Source organism: Crinia signifera, chromosome 8, assembly GCF_055691185.1.
Source record: "Crinia signifera chromosome 8, ASM5569118v1, whole genome shotgun sequence".
Lineage (NCBI taxonomy): Eukaryota > Metazoa > Chordata > Amphibia > Anura > Myobatrachidae > Crinia > Crinia signifera.
In genome coordinates this window covers 148,504,753-148,526,212 of record NC_139224.1, presented here as the reverse complement: position 1 = coordinate 148,526,212, position 21,460 = coordinate 148,504,753, and the positions used below count along the sequence as shown (strand labels likewise).

Here is a 21,460-nt window from a genome sequence, read left to right as displayed (position 1 = left end):
GGTGCAATGTGAATGTGTTTGTGGTACTGTGTGAAATTATTTTAATTGGGAGTACAATTGTATGACCACTGTCCCTTTTTTAAAGTATGGGAGGTAAGGCATAAACTTATCATTTGCAGAAGGGGGTGACAAAAACCCTGGAACTTTCCCAGGTTCCTAATGGGGGGGTCGATGGTAGGGAAAATTCCGAGGCCATATTTCATTGTCTTTTGGTAGAGTAGCTAGAGGAGAATGTTAATGGTGTGAACGATGTTGCATTAGTGATGGAGCCAGAAAGTGAGCAACTTAGTCCACTCCAATGGACTGGTGGATCTCAGAGGCAAGGCTGAGATTAGCGTTTCCACATTTCCGCTACCACTATGCATTATCAACCATCTCTGAGTTGCACAGGCCACGGATCGCTGTTTAAGTACCGAAGAGGGGGGGGTGTGACAATGGTGTAATTATGGGAGCGGGAAGTTTTGGCGGGATGCTGTGTTTCCTAGGAGCTGCCTGGAATCCTCGCTTTTCACTATGGAAAGAAGCACTTGAACTTTAGCAGTGTGCCTGCAAAATATTGTGGGCACATCGCAGTGAAGGACCCGGCGAGTGGTACGGCCTTGCCCTCTGCTGGGCAGCCCCCCCACAGCCTTTTGCAAAAGTATAACTGGATTAGACCCATAGTACAGTATTTTGTATACTTTAGAACAGTGTTTTTCAACCACTGTGCCATAGCACACTCTTATGCCGTTTTCAGGTGTGCCACCAGAGCAAGAGATTACCACACCAGTTTCTAGCCTCCACCATCAGTTCACCTGTTATTCACTGGTCTCTTGTTTTCATGTGAGGGTCAATGTATTTTATTTTTGTTACCTCTGGGGGACCAGTGTGATTGTTTTTTCATATATGGGCCAATGTTTTTTTTTTTTTTTCTGTGGGGGCCAATATGTATTTTTCCCTGTGGGGTCTGATGGTGTACCTTGGCAATTTTAATATCTTATTTGGTGTGCCGCATGTTATAAAAGTTTGAACATCACTGCTTTAGAAAGTTAGCTGTACTGTGTGTGGCTTTTGTAGAGTCAGCTATACTTGCGTTATTTGGGTTATAGATTTCAGGCAGCAGTGGGACTACTAAATTTCAGTGAGGGTATGGACTGAAGGATTAAGGTTAGCAGGTGTATTTGGGACGTAGCCACCCACAGTATATTTACGAGGCAACTGGAGCAGACCAAATAGTACCCATTGGATTCTGAATACTGAATGTTATCAAGTCTAGTCTAGCGCAGTATAGCCATTCAGTTCAAGACTGGTATAATATGGGTTAAGATCATAAACAGAAGATAGGACAGCACAAGCCTGATCAACCCGTGCTTTGAAATGTCCACAGATTGTTTTGACCCTAATTATGCAGCGCTGTAAAAAAAAATTATATGTAAGAATTAATAAAAATTCATAGCGGTTCAAATTTGCTTCAATATTTTGCAGAGCGATGGATGGGGACTGTGTGTGTGACCTGGATGAAAGATCCAAAGTAAAGAGAATTTGTATCTAAAAATATTCAGGGCCTTATTACGATGCTAAGCTGGCTTCCTTGTCCACTAGGGAGGCACTGTTAACCAATATGTTAATAGGCAGACCAAGACAAAGACCAAGATGAGGGTAATATAGCTGGAAACACAATTGTTCCGTATAGACCTGCATATAATTAGTCATGTCTGGAAGACTGAACAATGCCCAATGCTTAACAAGAACAGAGGTGAGTACAATATTAGTTACAGAATACAATAAACAAACTTGGCCTCTTTACAGCCACTGGGTTTCGCACTGAATACCCAGCCAATACTTGTTATTGATTCTGTTTTCCAATAGAATCAGATAAACCTCAAAATTTCTAGGCTCAAGTTAGTGACAAAAAGGAACCTACATCAATTAAAATGATAAATCCATGGAAATTCAATATGCCTGCAAGCAATGAAATCCACGCGCTCATAATAAGGCTACTTGTGGGACAAAAGGAAAGAATAAACGCAAGTTATGCCGCAGGCAGGAAATCAATATTACATTTGAAGAACTTTTTCAAGTAAACTTTACTTGATCTCCACTCTGCTGGAACTTAATTTCTCATTGTGTAGTTATTACGCATTTATACCATGATGTGAAGAATAAAGTCTTCAATGTATATTTTTGGGCATTTTGTACTAAAGCCAGAACATTTTGTACATGTTGGGCCTGATTCATATCTGTCTATGAGTGAATGAGGTTCTGTTGCCTGGGGCACATGGCCGAGGACTAGGGAAGCCAATCCCGGGGCATTTTATCAATCCCGGGATTCGGGATTGAAAAATGCTCAATCCCGGGATTCCTGGGATCCCGGAATTGGCTTCCCTAAAAAAAAAAAAAAATGCCCCGCATGTTTACTTACTTGGGCATGGTGATGTTGCTGGGTGAGGGTGGGTGGGCATGGAGCCAGGAGGGGTCGCCGGGTGCAGGGTGGGTAGACGGGGTCTCGGACCGGAGCAAGCCGGGTGGGGGAGAGTGTTTTCCGTGAGCCGGGTGGGTAGGCGGGGTCTCCGGGAGCCAGCACATTCTTCAGAATCAGTATGCTTCTTAGCTGTCTGTGCGGCCTGCGCAGCGTGACATATGACCTCGTCACGCTGCGCAGGGCGTTGCTGGGTGAGGTCGTCGGGAGGGTGGGCATGGAGCCAGGAGGGGTCGCCGGGAGCAGGGTGGGTAGACGGGGTCTCGGACCGGAGCAAGCCGGGTGGGGGAGAGTGTTTTCCGTGAGCCAGGTGGGTAGGCGGGGTCTCTGCGCAGCGTGACCTATGACCTCGTCACGCTGCGCAGGGCCGCACTGCTGGGTACAGGGGAAGTCGGGCAGCATCTGAGCGATGCTCAGATGCTGCCCGGCATTAGACTGCGCATGCGCAGTCTAATCCCAAAATCCCGGGATTGGATACACCAATCCCGGGATTGAAATCCCGGTGTTTTGGGGGCCAAATCCCGGGATCCCGCCGATCCCGATCCCGGGATTGGCCACCCTACCGAGGACGCAGCACCTGTGCTTCCCAAATGAACTCTGCATCTGTGCTAGCTGGGTCCCTGGAATGGCAGCAGTGCAGCTTCAGCGCTGTTAAGAGCATCCAAAAGACAATCCAGACACCCCCTGCTGTGTGCAGAGCCGCCCTGAAGGGCCAAGTAGCTCTCCGCACATTAGGAATGGACATCACATCGTGTTGTTTTACAACTATCCATGTTTTTTTTTCCAATGGTAATAGTTTTACCATTCGATATAGCGGCATTCCAATGTTTGTCGCCATAGCATGGTAAACATTTATTGATGTTCCAATGGTCCCGCCCCCCCACCCAGCCAAGCAGCAGTGCTTTTGCTCCCCCCTCAGGCATGCTGAAGATGTTTGTGCATTTGCAAAAAAGTAATTTTTGTGCATGCGCAAATCGTGAGTATTTTTTCTATTGAATTATTTTGATGCGATGGTCAGTAACCAGCATAGAGGAGAACTACCATCAGTGTAGCAGGTGAATTGCACCGGGGCCCGTGAGAACTAAGGGGTGCACTGCTGCCACTCACTGCTGGGTGGCATATTGTGAAGTTGGGGCCTTATTCTGGTCCACACGCAACGCTGTGAAGGTTGCGTGTGGATGAAACACTGCCCGCCGCTCGCACAGCCACCCCCCCTTGCGAATTTCCCTGCACAGCTGCGAATGGATGTTTTGCATAACCATCCATCCACCGCCTTGGGTGTGGGGGCCAAATCATTCTAAGGTCGCTGACCATCGAATGATTTAGAAGGTGCACACAAAACGAAGACACAATGGGCGGTATTCAATGAGCCTGATTCGCCATGTTTTTATGGCGAATTTGTGCTGTTTGGCGAATTTTTGACTAAAACGGTGAATCACCCTATTCAATGACCACATGGCGAATACATTTGAAGGTTTTTTTCGCCATGATTCACCGAGTAGCAATCGCTATCTTTTTATGGAGAAGTGGAATGTGAACTTTTAAAATAAAGTGTTTTGTTTTTTACATTTGGTGTCAAAAAATCAGGAATTTTATTCTAAAGAGGGGCATGCTATTTTTATTCATGTGCTGTAAGCACATGAATATATATTTAATTAAAAAAAAAAGATATATATATTTTTTTACACAGCAGCCAGCAGGGGGCGCCGGAGCCGAACCGCTCATTACATATTCATATATTCACTGCACCCGATCGTTACGATCGGGTATAGTGAATATACGGTCCCCTGCTGGCACCCCCGGGGGGCAGCCTGTGCTGCCTGGCACCCGGGGAGCCCACCTACCCCCCACAAAGTTCTGGGGCAGGCAGAGAGACTTCCATCTCTCTGCCTGCCACCGTCCTCAGGCTCCCAGCGTCATTCACCGCAGGAGCTCATATTCGCCAGTCAGGGGCAGCGAGCCCCTGACACGTTGAATACCGGAAAGGATTCGCTGCACCTCGCAGGTATTCTCATTGAATACCGCCCTCTCTGGCGCCTTAGCTTTGCATGCTCCCTGTAGAGGAAGAGGGCGGGCAGCTGACATCCGGTGATGTCAGCTGCCCGCCCCTGGCAGCCGCGTCCCAGCGCCATTTTCATGGGAACACCCTGCATTTGCATGGGAATGCTCATGAAATGCTGGGTGTTCCCATGGGTGCAGCAGCTCCACGCCCCTCGCCCGCACTGCTAGGTGCAAACGGGATGGAAAACTAGCAGATCGCCGTGCCTGCTCACACCCACATGTGCAGAAATACGCATGCGCAGACGGAAAACATCTGAAAGAACCAGAACAACTCCCTTGGTTTGGAGTAGAGGAGGAGGGCCCAAATTATATTTTTTGCACCTGGGCCAACCACTCACAAGTGTCGCCACAGGACCAAGGTGTCGAATGATTCGATGTCAGATGCCCGGCCATCATGTGATTTCCTGTCAATCACCTCACAATCAGCTAGCAATCAAAAAATGTAGCAGGATTTCTTTGCTGGATGGTGTCGCACAGATACTGTACATGCAAGTCAAAAAATGTTGATAGTTCTTTGAAATTGTGATTCCTTGAGGCGGTTGGCTTCTACTGGCCTGGCGCCCTGGATTTGAAGCTTAGCGTTAGCGACCCACGACATGAGGTGACCTTGTTGCGGTTGGTGGGCCCATATTTTTGGACAAACTAATGCTAGGTACTTCATATTTACCCTACGTTATATTTTCTCTTTTTATTTTGTGTGGAACTACCTATCTCAGAATGGTATCAACTGTCATTATGATAAGAATTAGGGTGTGCAGTCCCCGCCTCTCGTTGTATTCATTCAAAGTTCTCATCTAATCTACATTTACAATGAACATTGTTTTTCACATTAGAAGTGATATCATTAAAACTATTCAAAAACAGCTGCATTGTGCAAAGAAACAAAAAAATATTGAACATATTATTTTTGCCTTATATAATTTTAGCAACACCACCATATGCTTGCTTCGGTATTTATCCTTATGCTGTTCCTTTGTGGCTGACTACGTACTTAGCCTTTGATGTGTTCTATGCCAGGCGCAGTATTTATGGAAACAATTGTAACAATGTATTGTGCTATTATGAAGCCTAAAACCTCGTGGACACTCCTTTTTCTAATATGCAAGCACAGCGGATGGTTATGAATGTGGCAATATATAGAACTGTTCTCCTCTTCCAGGGATTTGCCCTAACAGCAGTACAGTACAGTGAGGACCTTATGTTTGATTTTCTGGCTTAAGATGGCCATACACTACTAGAACGACATGCATACGATGCAGATCGTATGCAGGTCGTAATATCGATCCCTTATGATCGTATGTGCTTTAAAAGACATTTGATCAGCTTTACGACCGCAGGCCATCCCGACTGATCATATGTGCAGCATATATGATCAGTTAAGCGACAGCTCGACCCGTGGGACCACGCATCGCACCGAAATACCTCACGGTGTGCACACAATCGATTGCGCAACCCGTCGAAATCGTGAGTTGAGGCCTGATATTGTTCCAATGTATGGTCAGTTTTAGCTAAACCCACAAGATCATTTTTACTGCTGCCATTTAAGAAATGCCTAATGTAGTACATTATCAGTGATACAGAGTGCCTGTCAGCCAGTCTGCAGGATGGCCAGATGTCCTGAGCTGGTGCAGGCTGGCGGACTGGTGTTCTGTGTGTGCGGCTGCCGGGCTCCTCTGCGATTCTGTGGGCGACAGCCGGGTGAGGCGACAATGGCCTGGGCTGGCTTGGTCTGCTGGTGCTGGGGCCTGTCCTGTCAGTGGTGTCAATGTCTGTGCTACAGCCTGCACTCCCTTTTTACATTTTCACTGGCTGCTGAAGACTGCAGTGTCACGCTGGCTGGCTGCTCGGAGCCAACTGATGCAACAGTGGGAGGCAACAGACCACTACGGCGCCTTTCCCAGACACCCAGGTGCATTCAGACTTTTTGTGAGGGGCACAGTGGCTACCAGACCCAAAACATGGGCGGTCTGTGTCTGGCTTTGCAGCAAGACTGCATCGCCACGGGGGCAGTCGGTGATGTACAACTGTTCCGCTATAGAGCAAAGCGTTCCCACAGTAGCGATGTGCCTAAAAAAATTGTGGCCACATCTCAGGGCGGTACTCGGTGGGGAGACATGGCCATGTGCTGGGCAGCTCCTGGCATCATAAGCCACCTGTGGATCATAGTTTGACGCCACTGCTGTAGTGTCTACACTGGGGCAGGCTCGCATGAAATCCATTTTTACGGCACAGTTTTTTTTTTTTATTTCTCCATCCCTCTATAACAGGCATGTCCAAAGTCAGGCCCGGGGGCCAATTGCGGCCCGTGCTGTCATTTCAAGCGACCCGCAGCCTCCAGCTGGAAGCGGGCAGAGCAGCAGATGTGGTAAGCACAGCACACTAAAGGTGGGGCCCCAGGGAGCGCACCTTTACCTCGCTGTCTGCTGCAGTGAGGAGGTGCCGGCCACCACAGTCAGATGTGTTTGGCGTCCTACCCCTGCTGCTGCAATCGTATATCACCCTACTCCACAATCACAGTGATCGCAGTGATTGGGGAGGGGGCAGCAAGGGGAAGCTTGCTCCCATAACATGCAGAGCGGAGGAGGGCAGCAGCGGGAGCCCAAGCATCTCCTGTCCTTGCAGTGCCTGCTTTGCCTCTCCTTCCTCTGGCTCACACAAGGGGCTGGGAAACATACAGAGAAGGGAGGGGGCAGAGTGGGGGATATACAGTGAAGGAGGGTCAAGCTGGGGGACATACAGTGAATGGAGGCAGTGATGGCCATTCAGAGAAGGGGGGGCAGGGGCAGGTTGGGGGATATACAGTGAATGGGGGTCATACAATGAAGGAGGGTCAGGCTTGGGGACATACAATGAATGGAGGCACTGATAGACATTAAGAGAAGGGAGCAGGCTGGGGGACAGAGTGATTGGGTGCAGAGTGGGGAACATACAGTGAATGGGGGACATACAGTGAAGGAGGGGCAGGCTGGGGGACATACAGTGAAGGGGGCAGAGTGGGGGACCATTCTGATGTGATTAATAATTCAAAGAATGTCAGGCTGAATAGTCGGCTCCCACACATTTACACCTCACCAAATCTGGCTCTCGTCGCAAAAAGTTTGGACACCCCTGCTCTATAACAATATAATTGTATTTAAAATTATAAATAAAATAACAATTCTAATTTTTTTTTTTATAAAAAAAAATGTAAAAAATAAATAATTAGAATTATAATGCAGCAAGGAGAGATTATTTGGAGATGTAACAGACTGCTGCAAGTCAATTTCCTGTTGAGTCTTCAGATTTACGTGGCTGACAGTGAACTGTATTGATCAGAGGTTGGTGAAGTTCATGTGTGAAATAGAATTAGTTATAGAAAACATGAAGAAGGATTGAAAGATCCAAATGCAAATACTGCAGTCACACAGGATTTCACAGGTTGTTATATGTGCTCCTAACTGACTAACCTGGTGTTTTTCCATCATCCCCGAGGTTGGATGCTGCAGCAAAATGTAACACAATTTAGTACCTTAACTTTCTGATTTGTGCAGCACACTAAGAAGATTGTTAGAAACAGCTATTGGGTTATTTATTTTATAAAGCATTTTTAATTGAAATTAATGGGAAGTGAGGGAAAAGAAGTTACTGGTTCTTGAAGTGCCTTCAACCCAGCCAACAAGGAGGCTTCCAATCCTTAATCCAAAATGGCTGCCTTCTCATGCTCCCAACAGTGATGGAAAATGGGGGCGTGGCTTCCGATTTTCCTTTTTAGGGGAGTATGTGTTTCAAGACTTTGGGAGGAATGCCCAATGATTAGGATCTATAGAATCTCCTATGTACTCTGGGAATAAACACAATTCTTACTGTCCAATGACAAAGGAATTTTCTCCATGATATGTACATTGAAGGTGGATACACACCCAACACAATTATTGTCTCATTCTCCCGATATCAGAAGAACGGGCCAATCCGCTGAGGAGGAATTTAAGGCAGCACCACGTTGTAACTTATCATTTCTAATTTCCTTTTTGTAAACATATTGATGTATTTCTCTGAAACTGTAGTTGTTATAGTGGTGTATGGAGGATTATTCATAGGGATTCTGAGTTATTTGATGCTTTGGGTGGCAATACATACAGTATATTAGTTTAGCAAATGTTATCATGAGTAACGGCTGCCAGCCACAGAGGCCACTTGCCAACATGTTTACCGTTTAGGGAGATTTTCTGCTGAGTAAAGGTGTGGGAGCAATTTTGATGGGGAAAATCGCTGGGCTGATAATCGCTCAGTGCATACATACTGAGTGATTTTCGCCCATCTCAGTGATTTTCCCTGGGGGTGGATGGCTTTCCATAGCAGGATAATATGCTCATCTGCTGGATAATACAGGTTGAGTATTCCTTTGGGATCACGAGCATTTTGGATAAGGGATTTTTTCGGATTTTGGAATATTTTTTTCCTCATACTTACCTGGTCCTCTGCTGCTGCCCCGATGGTCCCCCGACATCCACAGTGGCCTTCAGGGTCCTCTTCAGCGGCATCTCCGGTCCCAGGGGTGCATTGCTGCGCGAGTGTGTGGGCGCGCCAGTGACATCACTGGCATGCCTGCGCAATGCACCACTGGGACCGGAGATGCTGCTGAAGAGGATCCCGGAGGCTGCCGTGGATGTCGGGGGATCAGTGAATAAGGTAAGTATGAAAAAAAGGGGCAGGGGAAAAAAACAGACCACGGTTTTCTGAATATTTTGGTTTTTGGAATACATGGATGAGGGAGACCCATACCTTCCAACTTCTGCAGTTGGGAGGTCGGGACTCTCGCGCAGCAAAGCTGCGCGCGCTCCCGAAAAGAGGGCGCGGCCTCGCGGAAAGGGGCGTGGCCTCCGGCCGTGCCCCCGTTTTTCGTCGCTCGTCGGTGCTGAATAGACGCTGTGCACATGCGCACAGCGTCTATTCTTGGCAGGCTGGGGGGAACTCCCAACTGTCCCCCCCACCGCAGGACAATGACCAACCTGGGCGGGACGCGGGAACGTCCCCGAATATTGGGATGTTCCCGTGGTAAGCGGGACAGTTGGGAGGTATGGAGACCTGAGCTGTACTGTACACATTGGGAGGTTTTTGAGCTGAAAGCTGCTCAAACAGCAAAACTGAGCTGGTTTCAGCTCAAAATCGTATGTGTGTGTGTGTGTGTGTGTGTATGGGACTTTAGTGTAACTATGCACCCTCTCTGTGGCACTGTGACAATTTCCACCATGGTGGATCTGGTTATAAAGTCTTTACAGTAAACTTTAAATTCTTCTTCTATAAACATACAGTAGTGGAAACTAGTAACGCCAAGAGAATACGCTCGTATATAGTCAGAACCTGTGAGGATGCTCACTGCCGGTCTGATCTTGGTCTAGTCATGAAGAAGCTCACATCTGAGTAAGTTTTGTAGGGTATTTTGCACAGTGCTGCCTCAGCATTTGCAGCACACAGAGGTTTTGTTTAACCCTCTTGCAGCTATACCTTGTGTGACATAGGTTTAATTGATCTCTGTGGTGCATTACACATTATCCCTAGGAGTATTTTCTGGCTGTTAATGTTCTTTCCTGTGATCCGTTTGTAATTCCCAATTGAGATCAATTAATCCTATTTCACAAGATGTGTAAACTGCTTTCGACAGGTGACTCCACTCTTACCAACCAGTTTGGACAAGGTCTAGAGTCACACGACAGTAAGAAGTGAAATCCTTCTTTATCTGAAATTTCCATATTATTTTAATGACTTTATCACACAGTGAAGGCAATCCTAATCACCCTATTAACTAACAGGGTGCTGCAGTGCTGAGGGGTGCTGCCAGGGGTGTCACAGGTTGCTGGTGTAGGGTTGAAACCATATTCTGTAGGGTCAATATGATAATTAAATCCAGTGCTGGTGGCATAATATATTGGCAAACAGAAGCAAACAGAAGCACACCCTGCCCACCACCATACAGCCAAACCTAAAGGTGACATGTAAGCACAATTTTACTTAATTTATGCTGATTATCTCAATAATAAATGCCTGCCATGATAAAAAAAAATGCTGCTAGTCTAGTTCACTGTGATTCAATAAAGTTTGGGAACCACTGAACTAGGGATATCAGCACCCGTAATAATTTGGGGGGCGTTTTTGGTCCTGTTGCTCACTTTACTGATTTTTGCTTTCAGGCCTGTTAGGGTAGCGCACAAAACTTTGTGGTCCCAGGTGAGATTGGGACGTGCGATAAGGTACTGTTGCTGGCATTTCCATGAAATAAAATTGATGTGTGCACCTGCTGTGTGTATGTATGATAATGTTTGTTTGTGTGTCTCCTGTGTGTATGTATGCTATGTGTGTGTCTGTAATGCTGCTTTCCCTATGCCTAAACGGGTAATGACCTGTTATTTGTAAATGGGTCTTTAAATGGGTAAGTCACATTGACATATACCCGTTTAAAAACCCGTTTAAACCCATAGTAAAGTTTTTTTTTTTTTTTTTATAAAACGGCGTGGGGTCCCTCCCACTGCCATAAACAGCACCAGGCTGAAAGAGCCTGGGATGGTATTAAAAAAAAATCAGGAAACCCGGCAAAAAGGGGCTCCTCTGATTTTTTAAAACCAGCCCCAGGCTCCAGGGCCGGGGCTGGTTCCCAAAATACAGGGGGACAAAATGACTAGGGGTCCCCCGTATTTTAATAACCAGCCAGCAGGGTAATGCCACAGCCGGGGGGGGGAGACTTTTTATACAAGTCCCCCTGGCCAAATCATTCAGCCCTCTGACCGTCAGCGTGTGTCACCCAGTGAGCAGTGGGCTTGCTGCCTTCGGGCACACAGCTCACACATGCGCAGGTGTACCCTGTGCATTCAGGGTCGTTCGATAATCGTTCAGGGTTGTGAATTAGCAGGGTCTAGGTCTGAATTGGCTCCAATGTATTGTATGCGATCCTAGTTATGGCTACGGGATATAACGGATCCTTGTGGCAGCTATGACGCACAATACCGCGTGATCAGATATGATCAGATACGCATAATACCACGTATTGGATAGGAAGTAATTCACATGCGATATGACACTTTTCACACAATTTATCTAGCCGATGGTTGATATTGTGTGAAAATGGGCCATATCTCTGTAGTGTACAGGCACGTTTAGTATTTTCAACATTTATAATCAGTTTCCAGGCATCATTTTGCTGATGAACGTGAAAAACAAGACAAGTTCCAGGCGTGGGAGATGGTTGGAGGTTTGCAATGAATCCCTATAGTGTCATGCATGCTGGATGTGATAATAATAATAATGTACTTTTTCCATATAAAACAATGTTTGTTTGAATGAAACTTACAACATAACCTGACATGCACACATATTATTGTGCAGTGACAAACCTTTTCTGACATAACTATTCCCAGGTACTTCACACCGTGTGCTGGGTGCCCAGTGCTGGCAGCTGTTCTATGTCTCGTGAATCTATTGCTCTAGCCTGGCCGCCGGATCCTCCGTTGCCAGGGCAGCCGCGTCCTGCCGATCGTCGAGTCACCGGTAGCGGCGGCGGCGGACCCCGGGCCCGGGAGCGGGCGGAGGATCATGTACGCCTTAGTCCGCTTTCTGGAAGATAATGTCTGCTACACGTTACCCGCCGCCCGCTTCCTGGGCTTCCACCCCAGCTCTCCGGAGGACTTCGATAACCGGAAGGTGTACACCGTGTACCGGAGCCCGGAGGAGGAGGCCGAGGACAGCGCCGCCCCGCAGCATGCACAGATTCTGGCTCTGGCAGGTGAGGAGCTGAGGTGGAGGGAGGATGAGGGTGACGGGTGCTTTATACAGATGATGGCAGCGTTCTAGGCTCTCTACCGGGCATGGCATGGGCACCTTTTAGGCTGGGGGCAGAGGTTTGGTGATGGCACTATGAATGCACCCAGCTCCTTCCCCCATGTCATGCTAGACACCTTGAGAACGAGATGGAATAATGAGGGTGCAGGTGGCAAGGTGGTAGGACCAGCCTGGGGGTGCAGGATGAAGGCAAGATGGTAGGACCAGTCTGGAGGCGAAGGTGTTGGGATGGGGGCGTGGTGATAGTAGGACCAGTCTGATTATACAGGTGACGGTGGTAGGACCAGTCTGAGGATACAGGTGGCAGGATGAGCGCAGGGTGGTAGGACCAGTCTGAGGATACAGTTGGCAGGATGAGTGCAGGGTGGCAGGACCAGTCTGAGGATACAGGTGGCAGGATGGGGGCATGGTGATAGGACCAGTCTGATCATACAGGTGACGGTAGTAGGACCAGTCTGAGGATGCAGTTGGCAGGATGAGTGCAGGGTGGCAGGACCAGTCTGAGGATACAGGTGGCAGGATGAGTGCAAGGTGGTAGGGCCAGTCTGAGGATACAGGTGGCAGGATGAGTGCAATGTTGTAGGGCCAGTCTGAGGATACAGGTGGCAGGATGAGTGCAAGGTGGTAGGGCCAGTCTGAGGATACAGGTGGCAGGATGAGTGCAGGATGGTAGCACCAGTCTGAGGATACAGGTGGCAGGAGGAGTGCAGGGTGGTAGGACCAGTCTGAGGACACAGGGGGCAGGATGAGTGCAGGGTGGTAGGGCCAGTCTGAGGATACAGGTGGCAGGATGGGGGCATGGTGATAGGACCAGTCTGATCATACAGGTGACGGTAGTAGGACCAGTCTGAGGATGCAGTTGGCAGGATGAGTGCAGGGTGGCAGGACCAGTCTGAGGATACAGGTGGCAGGATGAGTGCAAGGTGGTAGGGCCAGTCTGAGGATACAGGTGGCAGGAGGAGTGCAGGGTGGTAGGACCAGTCTGAGGACACGGGGCAGGATGAGTGCAGGGTGGTAGGGCCAGTCTGAGGATACAGGTGGCAGGATGGTAGGACCAGTCTGATGATACAGGTGGCAGGAGGAGTGCAGGGTGGTAGGACCCGTCTGAGGACACAGGGTGGTAGGACCAGTCTGAGGATACAAGTAGTAGGATGAGTGCAGGGTGGTAGGACCAGTCTGAGGATACAGGTGGCAGGATGAGTGCAGGGTGGTAGGACCAGTGTGAGGACACAGGTGGCAGGATGAGTGCAGGGTGGTAGGACCAGTCTGAAGATACTGCGGCAGGATGAGGAGCTACTGTAAGGCAGCAATTGTGGAGACCACACTAACTGATTGCAGCCAGAGTAGGTCTTTGTATTGTGCACATTGAGTCGCAGCCATTAAATCACATACTTTAATAAGCAACCCTGTGAGGCTGCAAATTATAACGAGTGATTTAGGTGGAAATTGGGGCAATTCAGGGAACCACTGCCAGCGTTTAAGGGTGCATTGCCTTCAGTTTGCCCTTGTAAATCTTTGAGTAAATGCGAATGACGACAGAATTTGACCTAGATTGGTGAAAACTTTTAAGGATGATATTCTTCAAGTCACTGAAACTACTCCTAGCTATGGAAAGTAAATATCATTGCATTCGTTCAAAGTAAATGGACTGCACAACTTTTGCTTGTGAGTAATAATATACACCTAAAATTAGCTGAAACAATGGTACTTGTTTCCTAGCACGGCGCCACCGATTTTGATCGGGTCGGTCGCATCGCATGCGACCAAATCGCATGCGATGCGACCCACCCGATTTTTACATTGGATCCAATGTAAAATGGTCCCTGGGACCCTATTTTACATTGGAATTAATGTAAAATTGTCCCCAGACCCCAATTTGAACCCCCCTGATGGGTCAAATGCCCCCATTGTGAACGGCACCCCACGATTGACGCCAACCCGAAGTGTGGTGAGCCCGCGAGGGGCAGCGGTATGTGTCCTCCGACCTTTTCATACCCCCACTATTCACGTCAGCATGGAGTTGAGAATAGATTAGTGTGGCGAGCGCAGCGAGCCACCGAGCCCGAAGCGTGGCGAGCGCAGTGGTACGTGTCCTCCGACCTTTTCATACCCCCATTATCCACGTCGGCGTGGAGTCGGGAATAGATTAGTGTGGCGAGCGCAGCGAGCCACCGAGCCCGAAGCGTGGCGAGCGGACGCGCATAACTTCACAGGTATACACGTCCCCTCGCGGGGCTCGGTGGCTCGCTGCGCTCGCCACACTAATCTATTCCTGACTCCGCGCCGACGTGGATAATGGGGGTATGAAAAGGTCGGAGGACGCGATCAACGCGATTTTGCCTTTGCCGGCAAAATGGACCTGATTTCAAAGGAAATCGAGTCCATCGCGTTGGTCGTGTACCTTAACTTAAGGTACACGACCTGTAACGACGGGCGCCAAGCTAGGAAACAAGTACCGAAACAATTGATCACAGGCAAATGCTAAAATATTTACATTTATTTCATTTATTTATTTATTACCAGTTATTTATATCGCACACACAGATTCCGCAGCGCTTTACAGAGTATAGTTGCCCATTAACATCAGTCCCTGCACCAGTGGAGCTTACAATCTATATTCCCTACCACATGTACACGCACACACAGACATTCTAGGGTTCATTTTGTTGGGAGCCAATTGACCTACCAGTATATTTTTGGAATGTGGGAGGAAACCGGAGTACCCAGAGGAAACCCACGCAAGTATGGGGAGAACATACAAACTCTGCACAGTTAGTGCAGTATCAAACCCATGACCTCAGTACTGTGAGGCAGTAATGCTAACCATTACACCATCTGTACATACAACATTTAGTTTTATACCGTACGATAAAACATTTGCTGGCATACTGTACGTCATGTTATCCAGTTTCCCAGTATAACGAATCCTCAGTGAACAAATTAATTTAAATTGTGGCTTCTAGTTCTCCAGACACAAGAAACCTCCCTGCTCAGTGAGGCTTCAGCACTTCGGGAATTGGGTAAACCCCAATGAAACCATCACATGACTAATAAGAGCCCTTTGTCTAATGAGACCTAGGAATTCCTCCCTATCCGCTATATAACTTGAGGGCCTTCACCACTTGCTCTTTAAATGAGAAAAAGTAAAAAAAAAAAAAAAAAAGTTTGGTACTTGTGTAGTTTCACGGCGGCAATTACGTAGTCAGCGTACCGTCCCTGTCAGAATGAGCGTAGTGTTCCTGCGGCCAGCGTAGTTAAAAGTAGCGTAGTGTTTCCACGACCGTCCCTGTCAGAATCAGCGTAGCTTAGTGTTCCCGTGGCCGCTTAACGTAGCCAGCATCCCTGTCAGAGCCAGTGTACTGTTCCCGCGGCCAGCGTAGTCAGTCAGCAGTACATTGTATCAGTTATGGCTGCGGATGATACGGTAGGTGTGAATATGTTCCTGAAACACCCCCACTATCCACGCCAGCCCGAAGCATGGCGAGCGCAGTGAGCCCGGCAAGGGGACGCGGATTACTTTACATGTATTCCGTGTCCCCTCGTGGGGCTCGCTGCGCTCGCCACACTTTATAAAATCAATTCCACACCGACGTGGATAGTGGGGGTATGAAAAGGTCGGGAGGACGCGTAAGGCGCCCCCTCGCGGGGCTCGGTGTGCTCGCCACGCTTTGGGCTGGCGTGGATAGTGTGGGTTTCAAATGGAGGCATTTTCCAGTATGTAACATGGAGCAGTGGCAAATGGCTCCTTTATTGTGTATGAGACGCACTTGCGTCCGCACCCCCTCTTTGTGCAGGAGACGCACGCGCTACCTAATCCCTAACCCTGTTGGCAGGGTTGCTGTACCCTGCCGCAATAGTTACTCAGAAGCAGAAGCGTATCAGACGCTTCTGCATCTCAGACAGATGGAGCGCCACTCCGCTGGCGCCGCGCATTATCATGCGGCGCTGTGCGTGAGGCGCTCACTAGGCTTGCCAGGGACGCCAGGAACAGAGATGCAGTTCCCAGCAACAGTACGGTGAGTAGCTGCCTCACGGGGACACTACGCTGACTACGCTAGGCAGCCGTTGGGCTACGCTGATAACGTAGCTTCAAACGTAGCGTAAGCTGCCGCCGTGAAACTACACAAGTACCAAAAGTTTCCCCCACAACAAGGACAGAATAGATGAAAGTGAAGAAAATTAAAATACCACGCTGAGAGGTACATATAGGTTTTCCAGCATGTAGTCAATTTATCAACATTCAGAATTTCAACTTGTACTGAATGTCGGCACTGGCGTCAGCATTACCAGAATGTTTGTTTTAGGGTTATGGTTAGATTAGGGTTAGCCTGTGGATAGGATTAGTAGTACATGGTATCTGGCAATGTCGACATTATGTTTCGACATTGTAAATGACACTATTTGACATGTTGGCATTCAGAACATGTCGACGGTATGCCGTCTATTCTGTATGTTGACAAAATATACCATATCTTATTACCCTAGGGCAGTGATTTTCAACCTTTTTACCTTGCGGCACACTAAAGATTTTAAAATTGCCAAGCCACACCATGAGATACCAACAGGGCAAAACACATTGGCCCCCACAGGAAAAAAAAAAAACTATTGGCTTCATATAAAAACAATCACAGTGGTCCCCACAGGTAACAAAAATAAAATACTTTGGTCCTTTACATGAAAAGAAGAGACCAGTAAATAACAGTTGAACTGATGGTGTCTGGAAACTGGTTTGGGCATCTCTAGATCTGGGGGCACACTTGAGAACAGCTCAAGGCACAGGAGTGTGCCACGGCACAGTGGTTAAAAAACACTGTCCTATGGCCTTTGTAGGCAGACCAGATTGCAGAAATACCTTAATGCCTAGAATACAGTACGTTTTTCATTAGACCCTGCATGGCCCATTTGTTTGCATTCACCACTAATGAACTGTTATCGGTTAAGTCCAGTATTGCCGACCCAATTGCAGCTACAATACATGTACCATCATATACCAAGCATAATCGCTGATCGCTGCACAAAGCGAATGTACCAAACCCCGTCTAGCGTGGTCGCCAACCATCGAATGATGTGGAGAGCGCTCGCCCATGCACGAGTGGTCTAGACCAGTGGTTCTCAACCTTGGTCCTCAAGGACCCCCAACAGTGCATGTTTTCCAGGTCACCTGGCAGGTGCTCTCATTATTCACTGGCACATTTTAAAAGATCACAGGTGGAGCTAATTAGTTCACCTGTGATTCTGTGTGGAGACCTGGAAAACATGCACTGTTGGGGTCCTTGGGCACCGAGGTTGAGAACCATTGGTCTAGACCACTCGTACATATGAGCAAAGAAAAGCAGGGATATGGGTGGGCAGCTGACATCCGGTTAAGTCAGCTGTCCGCCCCCTGCACGCACGTCACGACCGCACTTCCATATGCACGCCCTGCGTTTTCATGCCCATGATCCGCAGGGTGTGTGCATACGGTAATGACCCTGATCAGGCCGCAACGCCCTCTCCCCCCGTGCTCGGAAGGCCAGGAGCGAGCGGACTTCTCGCCAAGTTCGCACATTCCCTGTGTACAGACATGCGCAGAAGTGGTTCGTATACGCACAACATCGGTACGCTGCCCGAATTCGCGTCCGAGCAAAGCGATTTCAATAAGGGCCTTTGTCATGCAATATTAGGCAATCTCTCACTTCGTATAGTTTCCCCCAGTTAGTACTTTGTAAGTCCCATCTGTCACATTATTTAAATACTTACAACTTGGCCAAGTTCTGGTCCTATGGACCAATCCCGATCAGTTCGAATACAATGTCTTTATGGTATCGTGCCATTCACCGCTTGAAAGCTGATGCAATGATACAGTTTTCGTTGGAAGTAAGAGAGAATAGTCGGCCTAAAAGTAAGTTTTTGGAAGACTAGTATTCTGAAATGATATGCAGCTAGAGCCGAATCGTCCTTTGTTCCGTTTCCATTGTAGTGCTATAAAATAGTATCTGCACATTCTCAGAAAATATTCACCTTCTAGAAGCTGCATCTTTTTAATGTGTGCAGCACAAAGCATATTTTGATCTTCAAGAGAAGCCAAGTCTAATCTGTTTAATGTACTTTCCTTTTTTTTTTTTAAAGAAAACAAAACGGATCTGGAAAACTGCGTAATGCAGAAAAAAATCAAAATCCCCAAGCTGTGTCTGAACTCTTTGGAAGGGTCTTGGGAGTTTAAAGAGTGTGAAGAGGAGGAGGACGGCGAGCGTCGACACAGCAAGGTATAGACATTAACTTTTCATCTCAGAACTCACAAAATGTGGTGCAATATCGGCCAAACTCCTCAGTTTCTCTGCACAGTTCCTGAAAAATGGCCGGAAGTGACCAAGAAACACGGGGGTAGGCTTCCATGCTAGAAACATTCATAAGGTGGTATTTAGTTCTCTGCAATGTCCGCAAAGTGCCTTCAGAGGGGAGTGATTGGAAAGCTGGCACATCACCCCCCCCCCCCCCTTCCTCCGGCTACGCGATTCCCCTCTCTAACGTAAGCGGGGATGTGTACGGTAACACCTCCCCTCGACCCCGGCCATAAGGAGGATGGCCGCTCACCATCAAATGATTTCTCCAGAAAATTCAGCCTAGACAGACTTCTCTAGCGCCTGCTGTCTGCCCCGCCTCCAAATTTGGGGCGGGGCAGACACCGTGTGATGTCAGCAGCCCGCTCCAAGCAGGCATCGCCATGCCAGCAGGGGAACGCCCAGCATTTTTATGGGGAGGCCCATAAAACGCTGGGTGTTCCCCTGCTGCTACCTTCTGCCGAATGGCCTAACAAGGGGTTTGTGCATCAGGGACGGGGCCAAATTCGGACCCTAACGAACTGGTCTGAATCGGCCCATATGTGTACGGGTCACCTGTACTCAGTGGCGACAGCCATTTGTGTACTTTTATAACATACACAGGTATACAATCTGTCTGTTTACTGTAAACTAGTGACATCACCGGGTCATGAGGTACCTTCTGCTTGAGGTGAGGGGGCTACGTGTTCACACGCTCATAGGTGGAAGATATTAGCACTTTTGGCAATCTTGTGTTACTTCTTTTTCTGCTCTTCTCTGTTCCAATGGGTGAAGTATGAAATGTCAACACCAGTTTGTTGACAGGTTCTGAATGTCGACAGAATGATAGCAGGAACATGAGGTCGACAAGCAATATGCCAGCATTCAACAAAAGAGACATGGTTAAAATGACATTTACCATAATGAAACAGATTGGTAGATGTATGAAGCAGTAATAAGCGAGAAGAAGTGATAAAGTGTCTGGCACTTTGTCACCGGCCAATCAGCTCCTTACTGTCCCTTTTTAAACTTAACAGTCAGGAGCTGATTGGCCGGTAAAAAGGTATGAGGCACTTTATCACTTCCCTTACATTATCGCTGCTTCATACATCTACCCCAGAGTTTTTTACATGTTTTGTTCTAACCTTAAATGTAAACTTAACCCAAAAACGAAGTAAAAAAAAAAAATCCACTATTGACATTCTGCTGCTGACATGCTAAATGTCAATATTTTAATTATGTCAGTGTTTTGCAGACTTTTTTTTCTTGTCGACATTCGGGGTCTCATGCAGCCGTTATGGCCTCACTACGGTCCCCTTCTAGACTAAGCCATAAGATGCTTCTTGGCATAAATAGTAAAATTTTACCCTCTGTGAGAGATGTTCAAAATATCCGCTAACGAATCCAGCGTCTCTCACATATGTTCTATAAATTCATATAAAAAATGTTGTGTAAAAAAAATATTATATTTCCCATAGAAGGTAACATTACAGGTCATTATGATGAATACAAATGTTTACTTGGCAATTTTCACACCTATTCTGACAAATTCACTTGGCACTCAAAGGGTTAAACATTAATGTTGCATCCTCCCGTTCCTCACTACAGGCATCACGGGGAGCACCAGATCAGGTGGAACGCAAGACCCCAGGCATGTTATACTCTGCAATAATGTTTAACATACGGAACTGAACCTAAACTAAAACTGCATTTTTTTTAATAGAAGATAGTCCTCGGTATATAATTATAGTGGCATGTTAAACGCAACGGCCTAGTTGCTAATAAAGCAGTTACAGTGATGTATAGACAGATTGTTGGTTTTTGTTTTTTTTCTGTGTTGCCAGATTGCGTTCTGTAAACACTTCTCTGTGCTGCTGACAAACGCAATCTGGCAACACAAGAAAAGCAATCGCTCGAATGCAATTTTCCAGTGATCTTTGCCTTAAAACTGGTCCATGACGCTAAAGCAGTTAACTGCCTTCTTTGTTTGGTAACATTAATTGGGCAACAGACAAGAAGAAAGTTCTGAACTAATCAAGTGTCAGCACTGAGACCCAAAATCTTTATTACCCCATATTTCACACCACTGTACATCTGCCTGAGAGAAGGTTAATGATGTATTCAAGCAGAAAATCTCGGAAACTTGATGACTTGCACATAAAATATTGCTCTAACTAGTACGCCATAATGAATCATGATTTATTTGTTCTGTCACTTAAATAGAACTTGTGATCAGTGATTTCTCATTTAAAACTATTCATTGCAAGATTGGTGCTGATAGTCATATGCTTTAGTAATCCATCTGGTCAGTACATGATTATAGTTACTGTATAAATGGACACAGACTTGTCTTGTTGGACCCATCATCCAGTGAGGGGTTTGGTGTCTTCACTGTGAAGGATGTGCCTGGTAGGAAAAGGATCTGAGGTTCGCAATGGAAACGAATTTGGAAACAAAAGTCAATATTGGAACTGGACCTGGGTGTTACCGATGGGGTGAAGCATCGGTTCCTGGTTCCCATCATAACTCCGAAATCTCCACCAATAAGGATGCAGTTTCTGGCTTGTCCTGTTGTAAAGAGGTTAGGACAGGTATGGTTCTCCAGTATGTAGATGTGTTCACATATGTCTATCCTTGCACGTCTGACCTAGCGGCAGAGGGGAGTGGGTCACATGCGATACATCACATGTCAAAGGACCTTCCCGGGCGGCTCAAGGAGGGATTGGAGTGCCATACACTGCTGCAAAAAGTAGTTGTGTATTGGCACCTTAAGGTACCTCTAACCCTGACTCCATTACGTACCATCGAGGTCCAACTGTAAGGATCCCGAATG

General features: G+C 47.3%; 1 protein-coding gene across 5 annotated transcripts in view; it reads left to right on the top strand.

Annotated features, from left to right (window-relative positions):
- LOC146026580 (cytosolic carboxypeptidase 6-like) overlaps nt 1–21,460 on the top strand; it is a 1,552,889-nt gene that overhangs the window by 1,050,675 nt on the left and 480,754 nt on the right. The window contains exons 1-2 of one of the 5 annotated variants that reach the window (XM_083157362.1): nt 11,931–12,272; nt 18,437–18,573. The exons of 2 other annotated variants lie outside the window; for them this stretch is intronic. In XM_083157362.1, the coding sequence (XP_083013488.1) occupies nt 12,083–12,272; nt 18,437–18,573 (327 nt within the window). In that variant the 5' untranslated portion in view covers nt 11,931–12,082. Of the gene's footprint in view, nt 1–11,930; nt 12,273–18,436; nt 18,574–21,460 lie in introns of those variants that run through there. 2 more of the 5 variants (XM_083157366.1, XM_083157365.1) reach the window with 2 other exon arrangements.